Source organism: Trichosurus vulpecula, chromosome 4 (genome assembly GCF_011100635.1).
Source record: "Trichosurus vulpecula isolate mTriVul1 chromosome 4, mTriVul1.pri, whole genome shotgun sequence".
Classification (NCBI taxonomy): domain Eukaryota; kingdom Metazoa; phylum Chordata; class Mammalia; order Diprotodontia; family Phalangeridae; genus Trichosurus; species Trichosurus vulpecula.
Window position 1 is genome coordinate 130,107,140 of NC_050576.1, and position 16,296 is coordinate 130,123,435.

The 16,296-nt window shown below is 37.1% G+C and overlaps 1 protein-coding gene across 1 annotated transcript in view; it reads left to right on the plus strand.

Annotated features, from left to right (window-relative positions):
• The window catches only part of DNAH14 (dynein axonemal heavy chain 14), a 377,809-nt gene that overhangs the window by 121,909 nt on the left and 239,604 nt on the right, over positions 1-16,296 (plus strand). The window contains exons 24-29 of the mRNA XM_036755542.1: positions 728-832; positions 922-1,040; positions 2,482-2,556; positions 6,280-6,367; positions 8,094-8,347; positions 10,523-10,754. Of these exons, the coding sequence (XP_036611437.1) occupies positions 728-832; positions 922-1,040; positions 2,482-2,556; positions 6,280-6,367; positions 8,094-8,347; positions 10,523-10,754 (873 nt within the window). The remainder of the gene's footprint in view (positions 1-727; positions 833-921; positions 1,041-2,481; positions 2,557-6,279; positions 6,368-8,093; positions 8,348-10,522; positions 10,755-16,296) is intronic.

The window sequence follows — 16,296 nt, forward strand, 5'->3', positions numbered from 1 at the left end:
AAATTTTCTGGGTGTATTCTTGAAAAATAAAAACTTCTTGGAAAAAAGAAATGTAAGATGACTGAGATAACAACATGGTACCTGATAACAAAATAGGGGGACAGGAGGTGACATATTAACCTCAACCTTGGCACAGTTCACTATATGAGCAGTAATAGAATCTTAAAGATGAATCTACCTCTCCAAGTTGTCCTTGCTGTTTCTCAAGAGGAAAAAGATTGAGTATTGGGGCACATACCCTCAGGAACACGGCAAAAAATACTCTACGTAGCAGGCAGGTAGATAACGCTACAATGCAATATTTTGCTGATGGTTAATAATAAAATGTTTGAAAATGCATTTTGTTCATTCTAAGCTAAGAGCTATGAAGCACTTTAAGATTTACAAAGTACACAACAGCCTTGTGAAGTAAGGATTGTAGGTATCCATTTAATTTTACAAATAAGGAAAACCTGGGAGGTTAAGTGATTTGCCCATGCTCACATAGCCAGTTAATGTCAAAGACAGGATTTGAACCCATATTTCTTCTCACTACAAAATCTCTACTCTTTCTACTAAAACATACTATTTCAAAAGAAAATGCCATTTTAAAATGGTGCAGAATATATACTTTATCTACAGTGGCTTTGGTGTTTTGCATGTTTATTCTATATCACAAAAAATATACGATATCTTTACATCGGTGTTTTGGGTTCTTAATCATATTTCTCTATGTTGTCTGAGATAGGAATATCTTGAAGTGAAGAGAGTGATTTTCCCAAGATTTTACTTTCTCAGTAATGCTGAGCTCATTGACATTCTGGCTGAAAGCAAAAATCCTGAGGCTATCCAGGTAATTATTTTAGCACTGTGCTTAGGAATATTCTTTCTTGAACATGTCAAGCCTTTATGATGCTATTTAGCTATGTTTCTGGTCCACAGCCTCATCTTATGAAATGTTTTGAGAACATAAGACAGTTGTTTATATGGAAAAAAGAAATAGGCCCTTCTCTGGTGACATTGCTTATATCAGCGGAAGGCGAAACACTTCTTCTGCCAAAGTATAGTATATATTTAATGTCTAATCTTTAGATATAGCAAAATCTTAATAATAGAAAATATTCTTATTTGGGATTTCTGATCATTCTTTAAAGGGGCTTAAAGTGTATGTTTATTTAGTAGAGTGGGGACAAAACACTCATGTGTTTTAGTAAAACCTTGAAAATGGCCCTTCTCCTAACCTTGCCTCTCTTTTTAAAAACTGGGCTCTCCCATCTTTCTGCATTTAGAGGCTTCAAATTTTCACTACAACACATTCAAATTGGTTAGTCAAATTGGTTAGTTAATAACTGTGGGTCAGAGAGTAACATTTTCTGGCACTAAAATGTGCATATTTGTTTAAAATGTATATATTATTTAATATATTAAAATGTATCTTCTTGTATCTCTAATTCTATAAGTGCCAGTCTTCCTTGCCTCCCCCTAGCCCTACTACTGATTCATAAATATGCATATTAAGAGAGAAAAAATAAGATAGGCATATGTTTAAGATAATTAAGAAATGAGCTTTGGAAGTCATTTAAAATTACACTTCAGGATACAGTAACTAAGAAAATAATGTGTTTTTACAACTATAGGCAAGTGAGTCAGCAAAAGCTTTGACCTATTTGATTATGAGTTAATATTTGCAAAGCTCTTATTACAATGCCTAGCACATAGTAATTGCTATATAAATGCTTATTCCCTTCTTCCTTTTATTTACCAACTTGAGAGATATGGCAGCTAAGGATGATATCATTTTAGAATATCAACTTACTTGTAAAATCTTACAGGGAAGAATGATGGAAGCTCTTGGTGGAGAATTATCACTTTATCAAACAGGAAGAAGCAGTGGAGGGGGAAAAATAGTTTAAGGAAATTCTCTTAGGAGACTCCCCTAGGCAAAGCTGTCCAAAGGGCCTTTAATGATGAGACTGGAAGACCAATACAGACAAAATTTGGTATGCATACATTGAAAGACTTAACAAGGGAAAGGAATTTGCTTGATGATCCTTTGTTTAGTCTCAAATCTAGCATAAAGGAGGGAAACATAAGGTTCCTAAGATGTTTGTCACCATCATGAAAAATGTTCAGCACAAAATACAAATACAAATGGGGTTCTATATAGAAAGTGAGGTCTTCCAAATGCTTCAATTGTCATATGACATTGTGTTACCTACATCAAGCCACAGAACATTAGGGGACATGAGTCCCCTAAATGAGAATCATTCAAAGGAATTTGACTTATCCATCCACACAAGAAAAATCAAGTCTGTGAAGAATGTCTGCTGTCCAACTATGATATGTAGCTAGGGATCAACAACCCATAGAGCTTCTCCATCAATGTGTGAGTGTGTGAGAGTCTGTGTGTGTGTGTGTGTGTGTGTGTGTGTGTGTGTGTATGGAGCGTTGAAATATATATCACTAAGTAATTTTAATAACCCTTTTTTGACAAACGTATAGGAAAGTTCGTATAAGAACTGCTGTAGAGCAATGGCTGGTAAATGTGGAGAAGAGCATGTTTGACACGGTAAAGATGTAAGTGTGGCTTTCATATCTTTAAAAATTATGTTCTAGATTCTCAGCTTAGCTATCAATTCAAAAAAACATCTATTGAGCACTGACTATATACTGAATAAAAAGATTTTGAAATTACATGGTCTCCAAATTTAAGGAATTTGCTACATAAGAGATTAAGAAAACTAATAAACATGATTGAAAGGATGAATTATGCTACAAAGAGAGAAACAAAAATATTCTTACACTTTTGAATAAGGAGAAATCACTTTCACCTAGGAGGATCCAGATAAGGTTTTATGGAGGAGGGAATAGAATAGGATCAGAAATATTGAGTGATATAAATATGTAAAAGAGAAAAGCCAGTTAGAATGATAAAAAATCTTTATAGGAAAAAAACATGAGAAGGATAAAAAATTAAAGTCTGAATTTATTGTGTATATAAGAAATTTATATGGAACTAATTGATATTTTGGCTCAGTTGGTGGTAGAAAAAGAATTTTAACTATATATATGTATATTACTGTACAAATTTTTGTGATTAAAAACATGAGGATTGAAAGAGATAACTGATATGAAAGGGGCAGGGGGAGGCTCCCTGAGCTGGGCCTTGGGGGTTACACATTTCAAAAGGCAGATACGAGGAAGGAGCATATTCTAAGCATGGAAGACGCTCTTTGCGAATGCACAGAAGCTACAGGAAATAGAATGAATCAAAGAACAGCCAGTAGTCCAATGTGGCTGGAAAATGGAGTATAAGAAAGAGAGTGTTATAAAATAAGACTGCCACAGTAGGTGGAAGTCATATTATAAAGAAGACAAGTAAGCGCCATACTATGTATTCTATTCCATGGTGGAAAAGTGGAGTTATTGATGGCTTTTGAAGAGGGTAGTGACATAGTAAGGCCTAAATATTAGATTAGTTTGATATTTTGGTGAAAGATGCAAGAGACTAGAGGCCAGGAAACAAATTCTAAAACTTTTAGAACAATCCAGGTAGTCAGTAATGAGTTGCTGAACTAGCACCTGAACAATTTGATAATCTATCATTCTTTGAAAAATTTCCAGACATATCTACCATATGAATTCCCTATGCAATGTTGCTTCCATGTAACATGGCTATATGGAAAATTGACTACACTATCATACAAAGTCTTCATAATGTTTTTGTATACTGTAAGATTTTAATAAAGTTGAAAACTTCTCTTAATACTGATGCTCAATTGTCACCCGTAATCCCTATGAAATGAGAATTTGAAAACATTTTACTTCACTTTTACCCTGTAAAATCCCTTATACCTAGGGGTCATTTTTACATCCTAAGTACTTGACAGTAACAATTTTGCTGAGGATTCTTTTTTTGTCTAACTTAACATTCTGTCTTTCCTCTCTAACTTACTGTGTTGTACACACTGGGTTTTTCTTTAACTTATTTACATTGTTAGCTCAAATTTATCATTTAAAAAAAGAATTTAAATCAACTGATGCTGAGTGAAGTGAGCAGAACCAGGACAACATTGTACATAGTAACAATCACAGTGTGCGATGACCGACCTTGATAGACTTAGCCCTTCTCAGCAATGCAAGGACCTAAAACAATTCCCAAAGACTCATGATGGAAAATGCCATCCACATCCAGAGAAAGAACTATGGAGTCTGAATGCAGAGTGAAGCAGACTATTTTCTTTTTTTGTTTGTTTTGTTTTGTTTTTTTCTTTCTCATGGTTCCTGCCATTCATTTCAGTTCTTCCATACAACATGACAAATGTGAAAATGCGTTTAATAGGAATGTATATGTAAAGCCTATATCAGATTGCATGCTGTCTTGGGGAGGTGGGAGGAAAGGGAGGGAGAGAAAATTTAAAATTTATGGAAGTGAATGTTAAAAACTAAAAATAAATAATTTTTTTTTAAAAAAACCTCAACTATCTCATCCACTCTTCCTCCTTCCCACCTTCAATTGAATGTTTATTTGGCCTACATGTAATACAACCAGCCAGCATGGCACTCAATCCCCTTTATTCTCTCCTTCTGAGTTTTGACTCACTCCAACCTGAGATCATGCTTTTCTGGGGGGTTTGGGGGGTAAGAAACTGGTCACAACTGTGCACCATCCTACTGGTATTCATTCTCAGGATCCTAGAGATAATCCTGGTGTAGGGACAGGCAAAATACTTACTATTCACAACTGTAGATCCTGAGTCCCCAGCTGCATGCTCTCTGTTTATACAAATTAGTCACTGCTGATGCTATTAACAGAAGGCAAAATGACATTAATCATAACATTATAGTCCATTCATCAACATGGGCCATTCTGTCCCACTGAAGCACTCAGTGTCATACCCTGGACTACAGCAACAGATGCCACTAAGTCTCTGCTGGCCTTATGTTGATGGAGACTTTTGCAAGGATAGAAGTAAGCCTCAGAGAAACTCTTATCCAGCTATAGAAAGCATCAGTGGTGAACTTCATTTACCTCAAATTGGAATGTGAAATATGGAAACAGCAGCATTGGAAGAAAATCTAAGTGATGGAAGGCTAGGCCATCACCAATCATCTTGACCTTTGTCATGCCACTGTACTTTGATGACTCTGGAGAAGAGAGTAAGGCTGATGACTTTACACAACTCTGCCTCACTTAAATCCAATTCATGCACACATCAAGACATCACCCTTGTAATGGCATTGGTCCTCTTCGAGAACAAAGAACAAGCAACAACAACAAAGTTCTTCATGAGGTCTTTACACAGAGAGAAGGACTTCCAGAGTAGGTGTTGTGAATTGAACCTTTGTCATACATATTTCTTACATATGTGCCTTGCTACTATTATGGTCTAAGTTTAAGCTTATGCCTCCCATGGATTCTGTGTATATTTGTGGGAAGTGGTGAACCAAGTTTTAAAAGAATGTTTTGTATTAAGTGTCTTTACCTTGTTATATGAGTAGAGTAGTAGCTGCCATCTGGGACTCTGTCAATTCAAGCAGAAGTTAGGGTATTTACATATTTGTTTCTATCTCTAGTCTTGACTTCTCTTCTGAGTTCCAGTTCCACATTTCTAACTATACTCTGGACATTCCCAATTGGATAGCCCATCATGAACTCTAATAAAGCATGTCTAAAATCAAGTTCCTCATCTTTCCCCCAAACAGTCTTCCACTATGGATTTCTCCCTCTCTGAATCTCTACCATTTTCCCTATCACCCAGCTCAAAATGTTCTAGTCCTATTAATCCTTCCTCACCCCTCAAAATCATTTCCTAAGTGCTATTGATTAATCTTTATTATCATCTCTTCCATTGCATTCTACCTGCTGCCCTCATCCCCTTGAGTCTAGATTGTAGCTCTTCATCAGCCTAGTCCCATCTTTCTAATCTGTCCTGTGGACCACTGCCAGATTAATATCCCTATGTTTTATCCCATGCCTTTGTATTCAGCAGTCTTTTCCTCCTGCTAGTTCTCTGTTATCTGCAAATTTGAGAGCCACTTGCTATCCATGCAGCTCGCCAGACTCTGCTGGCAAAGAATATGCCAACCTCAGAAGGGAAAATGGATAAATGAGCATCATGGATGGAACAGGACTTAAAAATAGCTCTTTTTTGTTTAAGTACCAAAATAACATGGAGAAGTCAAAGATTCTGAAAAAGTAACTTGCCCCATAACTTTAGCCACTCTGAATCAGCAAATAAAAGGTTATCATCGTCAATATTGCTTATAAATGCCATACATGAAACTTTGTAATTATAGGTTTATAAACAAAGGAATTGATGAATGGGACCAGGAAAATTTTGGAGAATGGATACAGACTCATCCAGGACAAGTGGTACTTGTTGTGGTAAGTTCATATTTATCAAGATAAAACAGTTTATGGAAATATTGCCAACAAAACAGATGTATAAAAAGATATGTAAAGAAGTGACCATCCTTGTGGCTGTTGTATTATTACCAGTTTTTACCTTTTAATGAGAAAGATTTGTTTTGCTAAGGTAAATCTTCATTGCCTTTGCCTCCGTCATTTAAAAAAAATCCTTTGGAACTTTTAAAAGTGAAAAGTACTTTATGACCTTAGGTATATTGTTAATAAATTAATTTTTACTTATACTAGCAAGCTAATTATACCAATACATTTTATTATGAAAGCTTTGATAAAACTCCTAATAGTGAAAAAGTTACTACTATTCATTTTATTTTTAAAATACATTTTATTTATATTTTTATTTTTATATAACCTGTTTTTCTCCCTTATGCCTCCTCCTCCTACCTCCCAGACAGTCATCCATTTTAACAAAGAATTGAATAAAAAGTAGCAGGGGGAAGGGTGGGGAATCAGCAAAATTAAGCAACCATTGAAAAAAAAACTGAAATTACATGCAGTGTTTCACACCTATGGACCTCTACAAAGGAGCAGGATGAAATGTATTCTAATAGATCTTTGAGGCAAGCTTGTTCTATTTAATTTCACAACATTTAACTTTGTTTTGGGGCATTTTTTTCTTATTACTTTGTTGTTAATCAGTATGTAAAATTTTTCTTGGCTCTGATAATTATTCTATTGGGGAATGGCTTTTGATCTTATACATTCCTGTTAGTTGTCCATATATCTTAGATATCAAATCTTTACCAGATATGTTTAATATAAAGACTTTTTCCCCCAATCACTGCTTTTCTTCTTAGCCTTAGGTCTTAAACATCCTGTAAACTGATCACATTTGCTTTGATGCCTCTAATCCCACTACATACCAAGATAATTTGGGGATAGCACTAGAATTAGGTTAATAGAATGTATCCAGTAATAGAATTTATAAGAGATTGTGTTTTCCTAATATGGCAATAAGTTTGATAAAGGACTACAGGATAGAATGGATTAGAGATATCAAGGACCTCTTTTGCTTTGCTCAACTCTATGTTCTTTAGCCATGGGTTTCCTAGACACTATTTCCTTTGTCTACCCTCCACTCTAGACTTGTCACCTTCAACAGGCTAAATGGAGATTTAAAGTTCTGGTAGAAGTGTAGTATAGTAACAGAGAAGAAGTTATTGGTTATTAGATGGATAACTGTACAGAAATGTTTCCATATGGTCATTCCATATTGCTCAAGATATATCGCTGCCTGTTAGGATGCAGAAGGAGGAAGAACACCTAACAATTTCATAAATGGTATTTATATTTGTACTTTCAACCCCCAAAATTCTCATTTAAGTAAAGCGTTCTTCTTTGTTCACTCCCTTTAATAAGTTAAAGTATTCACTAACACTTATTCCCTATATTGCAATTCAAGATTTTTAAACTGAAATATGTATTTGTAACATGTAAATATATTTTTTATTTATTTATTACTCTAATCAAGATAGAAAGTTTTACTGAAACAAAGAATTACTTTTAGTAACAGAAATGTAAGTAGTCAGGACAATTCACTAATTAGTTAATTGTTCTACAAAATTCATTTGACTGTATCATCCCAAACAGTGATATAATTTAAAAGTCTGTATCTTTCTTTAAAATGAAATTTGTGATTCAACAAAGTAAAAATTAAAGATAAATTCTTGTGTCCTCTTTTCAGAGCCAAATAATGTTTAATATGAGCTGCACTGAAAGTTTTAAGAGTTCTGAGCCACACTTGAAATTAAAAGAAGTCCTTGAGAAACTGATAGGCTTCTTGGGACAGCTTGCAGACCTAGTGGTGTGTGACACTCTTCATTTTCGAATAAAAATTACCCTAGAGGCATTGCTTACCATTTATGTTCACTGCAGGGATATATTGACCTATTTGCTAAGCCAAAATATCTTTAAAGAAGATAATTTTGAATGGACAAGGTATGTACTCCTAAATTTTATAAGTAAAAGTCTTACCAAAAGCACATTTAGCTCTGGTCATATTGATTCTCCAAAAATTTAGAAAATTCAAGCTGAATTCTGAAATGTATTTTTAAAAAACAAAGCACTGTAGAAGTTAAAATGCATATAAATGCTAGCCATTATTTGTCTCTTTTTAGCCTTTTCTATTCTTAATGCTTATGCCTTCCTTCTCGTTTATCCAGCCTGTATCTTGTTTATACATAGTTATTTACTTCTCAATTACCCCATTAGACTGTGAGGTCCTTGAGAACAGAGGCTGTTTTATTCATTTCTTTGTATCCTCAAGTACTTAGCACAGTGCCTAGCACATAGTAGGTGCTTAATAAATGCTTGCTGACTTGACTCTGCGCTCCCTCCCCACTTCTTACTTTCCATGGTCCTTTTCTCCCTGATTGTTCTCTTTTCATCTCCTGGTCTCTGTTTTTCTTTGTCATGAGCAATATTAACAGCTCTGCATGGTCCCTGCAGTGGGTAGAGTTCTCAATTTGGAGTCAGGAAGACTTGAAGTTATGTGACCCTGGGCAAGTCACTTATCTCTGCTTCAGTTTCCTTATCCATAAGATAGGAAGAATAATAGTAATAGCACCTATCTCACATGGTTGTTGTGAAGACCAAATCGATTAACATACATAAAGTGTTTTGCAAACCTTAAAGTGAGATATATGTGCTAGTTTATTACTGTTGTTGTTGTTATATTTTTTTCCTCTGACTTGCTGCTAATTTCAATGATAACTTGTTGTGTGGAGCAATGACTACAACTTTAGTCTACTCTCTAAATCATAAATCTCTTTACCATATCAAAACTGTTTCAAGATAATTATTAGAGTAAGAGAGAATAGAGCCAACTATATTTAAGTGGGGGAAAAGAAAGAGAGGGAGAGAGAGAGAGAGAGAGAGAGAGAGAGAGAGAGATCTTATTAAAACTGTGAAGTTGCAAACTTTCAAAGATATTTATTTTCTAAAGGTCTTCTGACTTCATAGAGAAAACAAAAAACCCTTCCTCTATAATCTTATTTCCTTAACTTCCAAAAAAAGCTAATATAAAGCATGAGTAATATCTAATGTGTCATTAAATTTTATAAATATAATTTATTTTTTGATGTGGCACTTATTAAACTCTGAGGGCAACTAGAAGGAAGAAATTCTACATTTAATCAGAACCATTTCAACTACTTTAAATGCTCATGGTTGCCAACAACTCTGGACGTTACCTTTCTCTTATGGTTAATATTTTAAGACGTTAGTAAAAGGATTTGTTCTGTAAAACTTGGACTCAGTCAAAAGGCCACACCCAAAGACCTAGAAGGCCACATGTGGCTTCAAGGCCACAGGTTCCCCACCCCTGATCTAATCCAACTCTTAATTTTATTGATCAGAAAACTGAGGCACAGAGAGGTTAAATTTCATTCCCACAGTCACACAGGAACAGAGCCAGGATTCAAGCCTTGGTCTTCCAGTTTTCAATCCAGTGCTCTTTACATTGTGCCAAGAGGCATAGATTTGAAAGATTTGACCATAGAATCATTTTTGTTGCTGTTGTTACTGTTCAATCATTTTCAGTCATGTCTAACTCTTCATGACCCCATTTGGAGTTTTCTTGGCAAACATACTGGAGTGGTTTGCCATTTCCTTCTCCAGTTCATTTTAAAGATGAGGAAAGTGAGACAAACAGGATTAAGCAATTTGCCCAGAATCACATAACTAATAAGTATCTGAGGCCAGATTTGAACTCAGGAAGATGTTTTTCTGATTTAAGGTCTGGCACTTAGATACCTAATTAAATCTTTTTGCTCATTAAAAATCTAAGCCAGTTTCAAAGGTTAATCAATAAAAATAGGAAAGTAGCCATTAACTGATTTTTAAAACATATTGTTTCTTTCTTTCTAATTGTATATAATTTTTTTGTGAATTACTGAGCATCTCCTCCACTAATTTTCTCCTGATATTATAACTAGGAGCACATTTATATCATTTCTTTTCAATTCAAAGCCCTCTTGGTTAGACGTGTAAGTTTTTGTTTTCCTCCTATTGAATATAAGTTCCTTGAGGGCCATAAGTATATAGTAGGTGCTTAATAAGTGCTTGTTGATTGATTAATATTGATGACGAGCATTTTTTAAAATTTATTTTTAGGCAACTGCGTTATAAATGGGATGAAAACCAGAAGACATGCTATGTATTTCAAGGACACGCAACCTTTGTTTATGGCTTTGAGTACTTGGGCTGCACCTCTAGATTGGTTATCACACCTCTTACAGATCGATGCAGGCTAACCCTCACTAGTGCACTCCACTTGAATCTTGGAGGCTGTCCTGCTGGTCCAGCAGGGACAGGGAAAACAGAGACTGTTAAAGACCTGGCAAAAGTAAGCACATTTCTACAAGAAGAAGAAATAAAACATGCCTTTATTTCCTATGCCAATGCTGATAAAATCTTGAATTTATTACACCCAAGACATTCTTTGTCTGTAACAATATTCATCAACCATGTACTTAATTGCATGCCTAAAGCATACAGTAGATACTCTTTCACATTTGAAGTACAAACTAAAAGTTGGGGAAGTTGGCTTGTGTTCTCAAACTGCTTCTAATCAAGCTAAAGGACAAAACCCACACAGGAAATGACTAGAGCAAAATTGCAGGTAGCACATGAGCAGATGAAAAATGTTATATTAGATGTTATGTCACTAGGTGATTGATTCAGTGGAGAGGGTACCAGGGCTGGAGTCAGGAAGAATCAACTTCCTGAGTTCAAATATGGCCCCAGACACTTTCTAGCTGTGTGACCCTGGGCAAGTGACTTAACTTTGTTTTCCTCGGTTTCCTCATGTGTAAAATGAGCTGGAGAGGGAAATGGCAAACCACTCCAGTGTTTCTGCCAAGAAAACCTCAAATGGGATCATGAAGAGTTGGACACTATAAAATGACTGAACAATGACAATGTTGTTCAAGTGCTATGGGGTATGAAGATTAAAGAAATGGTCAGAGTTCAGCAAAGTTAGGAAAGTTAGGGATATGGATGGTCAGAGTGGACTGAGAACATGTTCAAGGCAGTGGTAATGGCAAGCGTGAACTCAAATGGTCGGGAGTCAATGAAGAGATTGATTTTCTGCATTTCACTGATTATGAAGGTAGCAAAAAGTACTGTTTGGAAATATTTTTATGCAGTTAAAATAAAAATTCAAAGAACTAATGCTTACAGTGATAAAGCTTCAGCTGTTTGGCAACTTCGGCTATCAAGAACTCTGAAAGCTCTGTGCCATGTAGACACAGGCCCAGTGAGAATGTATGCTGCTATAATATATAAAAATAAGATCACCTAATGATTACATTATCATTTAATGGGCAATCATCTATAATATATGTAAAGGGTAGAATTCAATTCATTTCAGTTATTCATCAGGTATCTACTTCTGCTCTGATTAATACCACTGAGGGCCGTGGGGATATGGAACTTATTAGCAAGGCACTTAGAGTCCCATTGGGGAGACAAGATATAAGCACATGAACTAGTTAGATGAGTCCTTATAGTTAGTACTATATAGGATTAGGAAAAAGATGAGTATGGTCGAAATGACTAGGGAAGGATTCATGAGACAGAGATCTGTGTTGGTTTTTAGGATGAGTAGGACTTTTAGACTGGTGATAGGTTGAACATTATGTGTATGGAACTAGGCAGGTAGGAGGCACAGGGGATAGAGCACTGGCCCTGGAATCCAGTGGACCAGAGTTCAACTCCAACCTCAGATAATTACTAGCTGTGTAGCCCTTGGCAAGTCCCTTAAATGCTGCCTGCCTCAGTTTCCTCAGCTGTAAAATGGGAATATAATCACAGTATCTACCTCACAGTATTGTGGTGAGAATCTAGTGAGATAATATTTGTAAAGTGTTTGGCACATAGTGGGCATTTAACAAATCCTTGTTCCCTTCTCCCATTCCATGTGTGGAGCTAATAGTGTAAGCAAAGATGAGGGTAATTTGACAGAGAAACACAAAGTGTGTGCTTTTATTTGTTCAGCAATAAGGCTGGCCTGGGTAGAGTGCAGCGTTCATGTTGGCAAGTAGTGAAAGATAAAGTTAGAATGGGGACAAATTGTGAGAAGCCTTGAATATCAGTTCGGATTGTAGGCAGTGGAAACCAGGGAAGGTTTCTGAGCTAAGTAATAGCTTTACAAAGATTAATTTAGTTAGAAATGTAGAGGATGGGTTCAACATAGGAGAGACTAGAGGTGTGGTCACCTAGTAGGAGGCTCTTTCAGGGAGCCAAACATTAGGATTGGTGTTGTAAAATCATTGTATTTAGATCCCAAAGGGACTTTTAGAGACCAAGACCAATCCCTTTGTTTTGCAGATGAAGACAATGAAACCTAGATATCATCTTATTCTGGGTAGTAGTACCAGAACTGGGATTTAAACCCAGGTTGTCTGATAGTCTTGTGTAATTGAGGCAGTAGGGATGGCAGAGTAAGCAGTTTGGAAAGCCGTTTCTAAGGAATAATTGTCAGGATTTGATGATTGATTGAATTTAAATGGCTGAAAGAGATAGGCAACACCTGGGAAATGTTGGCTGCGTTAACAAAAACATGGAAGTGAGGAAAGGGTAACTGGTTTAGAGTGAAGATGAGTACTACCTTGGACATGCTAAAGCATCATTTCAGGTGATGGTAAAATATCCAAGTGGAAAATCATCATCATCATCATCATCATCATCATCATCTTCTTCTTCTTCTCCTTCTCCTTCTCCTTCTTCTCTTTCTTCCTCCTCCTCCTCTTCCTCTTCCCAACTCTTTGTGACCTCATTTGGGGTTTTTCTGCCAAAGATACTGGCGTGGTTTGCCATTTCCTTCTCCCATTCATTTTACAGATGAAGAAACTGGGGCAAATAGGGTTAAATGGCTTGCCCAGGGTCACACAGCTAGTAAGTGTCTAGTATGTAGTTAGAGATTTGGGGAATCTTAGGAAGGACCCAGAGCGTCATCTAATCTAATCCATATCTGAAACAGGTCCCCTCCACAAAATCTCTGAAAAGACTTCATCCCATCTCCAGTTGAGTACTTCTTTTTTTTTTTTAAATGCAATTTATTTATTTAACATATTTGGTTTTCAGCATTGATTTTCACAACAGTTTGAATTACAAATTTTCTCCCCATTTCTACCCTCCCCCACCCACTCCAAGATGGCTTATATTCTGGTTGCCCTGTTCCCCAGTCAGCCCTCCCCTCTATCACCCCCCTCCCCTCTCATCCCCTTTTCCTTTCCTTTCTTGTAGGGCAAGATAAATTTCTACGCCCCATTGCCTGTGTATCTTATTTTTTAGTTGCATACAAAAACTTTTTTTTGTTTTTGAACATCTGATTTTAAAACTTTGAGTTCCAAATTCCCTTCCCTCTTCCCTTCCCACCCACCCTCCCTAAGAAGTTGAGCAATTCAACCTAGGCCACACATGTATTATTATGTATAACCCTTCCACAATATTCATGTTGTGAAAGGCTAACTACATTTTGCTCCTTCCCAACCCATCCTGCTTTATTGAATTTTCTCCCTTGACCCTGTCCCCTTTCCAAAGTGTTTGTTTGATTACCTCCACCCCAATCTGCCCTCCCCTCCATCATCCCCCCACTTTTTTTTTATCTTCCTCCCTCTTCTTTCCTGTGGGGTAAGATACCCAACTGAGTATGTATGGTATTCCCCCTCAGGCCAAATCTGATGAGAGCAAGGTTCACTCATTCGCCCCTCACCTGCCCGCTCCCCTCCTCCCATAGAACTGCTTCCTCTTGCCACCTTTATGCGAGATAATCCACCCCATTCTATCTCTCCCTATCTTCCTCTCTCAGTATGTTACTCTCTCATCCCTTGATTTCATTTTATTTCTTTTAGCTATCTTCCCTTCATCCTCAACTCACCCTGTGTCTGCTCTCTCTCTTTTACATATATATATATATAAACACATATATATACACATACATACACATATATACATATACACATAGATATATACATACATACACATTCACTTATATATATACATAAACATATATATATATATATATATATATGCATATTCCCTTCAACTACCCTAATACTGAGGTCTCATGAATCATACTCATCATCTTTCCATGTAGGAATGTAAACAAAACAGTTCAACTTTAGTAAGTCCCTTGCAATTTCCGTTTCTTGATTACCTTTTCATGCTTCTCTTGATTCTTGTGTTTGAAAGTCAAATTTTCTATTCAGTTCTGGTCTTTTCACTGAGAAAGCTTGAAAATCCTCTATTTTATTGAAACTCCATATTTTGCCTTGGAACATGATACTCAGTTTTGCTGGGTAGGTGATTCTAGGTTTTAATCCTAGCTCCATTGACCTCCGGAATATCACATTCCAAGCCCTTCGATCTCTTAATGTAGAAGCTGCCAGATCTTTGGTTATTCTGATTGGGTTTCCACAATACTCAAATTGTTTCTTTCTGGCTGCTTGCAATATTTTCTCCTTGATCTGGGAGCTCTGGAATTTGGCAACAATATTCCTAGGAGATTTCTTTTTGGGATCTATTTGAGGAGGCGATCGATGGATTCTTTCAATTTCTATTTTGCCCTGTGGCTCTAGAATATCAGGGCAGTTCTCCTTGATAATTTCCTGAAAGATGGTATCTAGGCTCTTTTTTTGATCATGGCTTTCAGGTAGTCCAATAATTTTTAAATTATCTCTCCTGGATCTATTTTCCAGGTCAGTGGTTTTTCCAAGGAGATATTTCACATTGTCTTCCATTTTTTCATTCCTCTGGTTCTGTTTTATAATATCCTGATTTCTCATAAAGTCACTAGCTTCCACTTGCTCCAATCTAATTTTTAAAGTAGTATTTTCTTCAGTGGTCTTTTGGACCTCCTTTTCCATTTGGCTAATTCTGCCTTTCAAGGCATTCTTCTCCTCATTGGCTTTTTGGAGCTCTTTTGCCATTTGAGTTAGTCTGTTTTTTAAGGTGTTGTTTTCTTCAGTGTATTTTTCAGTATTTTTTTGGGTCTCCTTTAGCAAGTCATTGACTTGTTTTTCATAGTTTTCTCGCATCCTTCTCATTTCTCTTCCCAATTTTTCCTCTACTTCTCTAACTTGCTTTTCCAAATCCTTTTTGAGTTCTTCTATGGCCTGGGGCCAGTTCATGTTTTTCTTGGAGGCTTTGATTGTAGGCTCTATGACTTTGTTGTCTTCTTTAGGCTGTATGTTTTGGTCTTCTTTGTCACCAAAGAAAGAATCCAAAGTCTGAGACTGAATCTGGGCGCGTTTTCGCTGCCTAGCCATATTCCCAACCAACTAACTTGACCCTTGAGTTTTTCAGTGGGGTATGACTGCTTGTAGACTAACGAGTTCTATGTTCTACGTTTGGGGGGGAGGTGCCAGCTCTGTCAGAGCCGCACTCCTCCTTCCCCAAGGACCCCCAGTCCAGACTGGACTTAGATCTTCAGCAGGCTGTTGCACTCCTGCTCTGATCCGCCACTTAATTCCTCCCACCAGGTGGGCCTGGAGCCGGAAGTCACAACAGCTGTAGCTGCCCCACCTCCGCTGCCCCGGGGGCTGGAAGCCGAACCGCGAACTCCTTCCACTCCCGCAGCTTTTCCCACTAACCTTCTCCGCAGTCTTTGGTGTTTGTGGGTCAAGGGGCCTGGTAACTGCCGCAGCTCACATATTCAGGGCGCTAGGACCCCCTCCGCCAGGCTTCTGGTCTGGATCGTCCACGCCGCTCAGGCTGGGCTCTGCTCCACTCTGTTCCCAGCTCCCAGCTCCGTGTGGAATAGACCTCACCCAGAGACCATCCAGGCTGTCCTGGGCTGGAGCCCTGCTTCCCTCTGCTGTTCTGTGGGTTCTGCCGTTCTAGAATTGGTTCAGAGCCATTTTTATAGGTTTTTGGAGGGACTC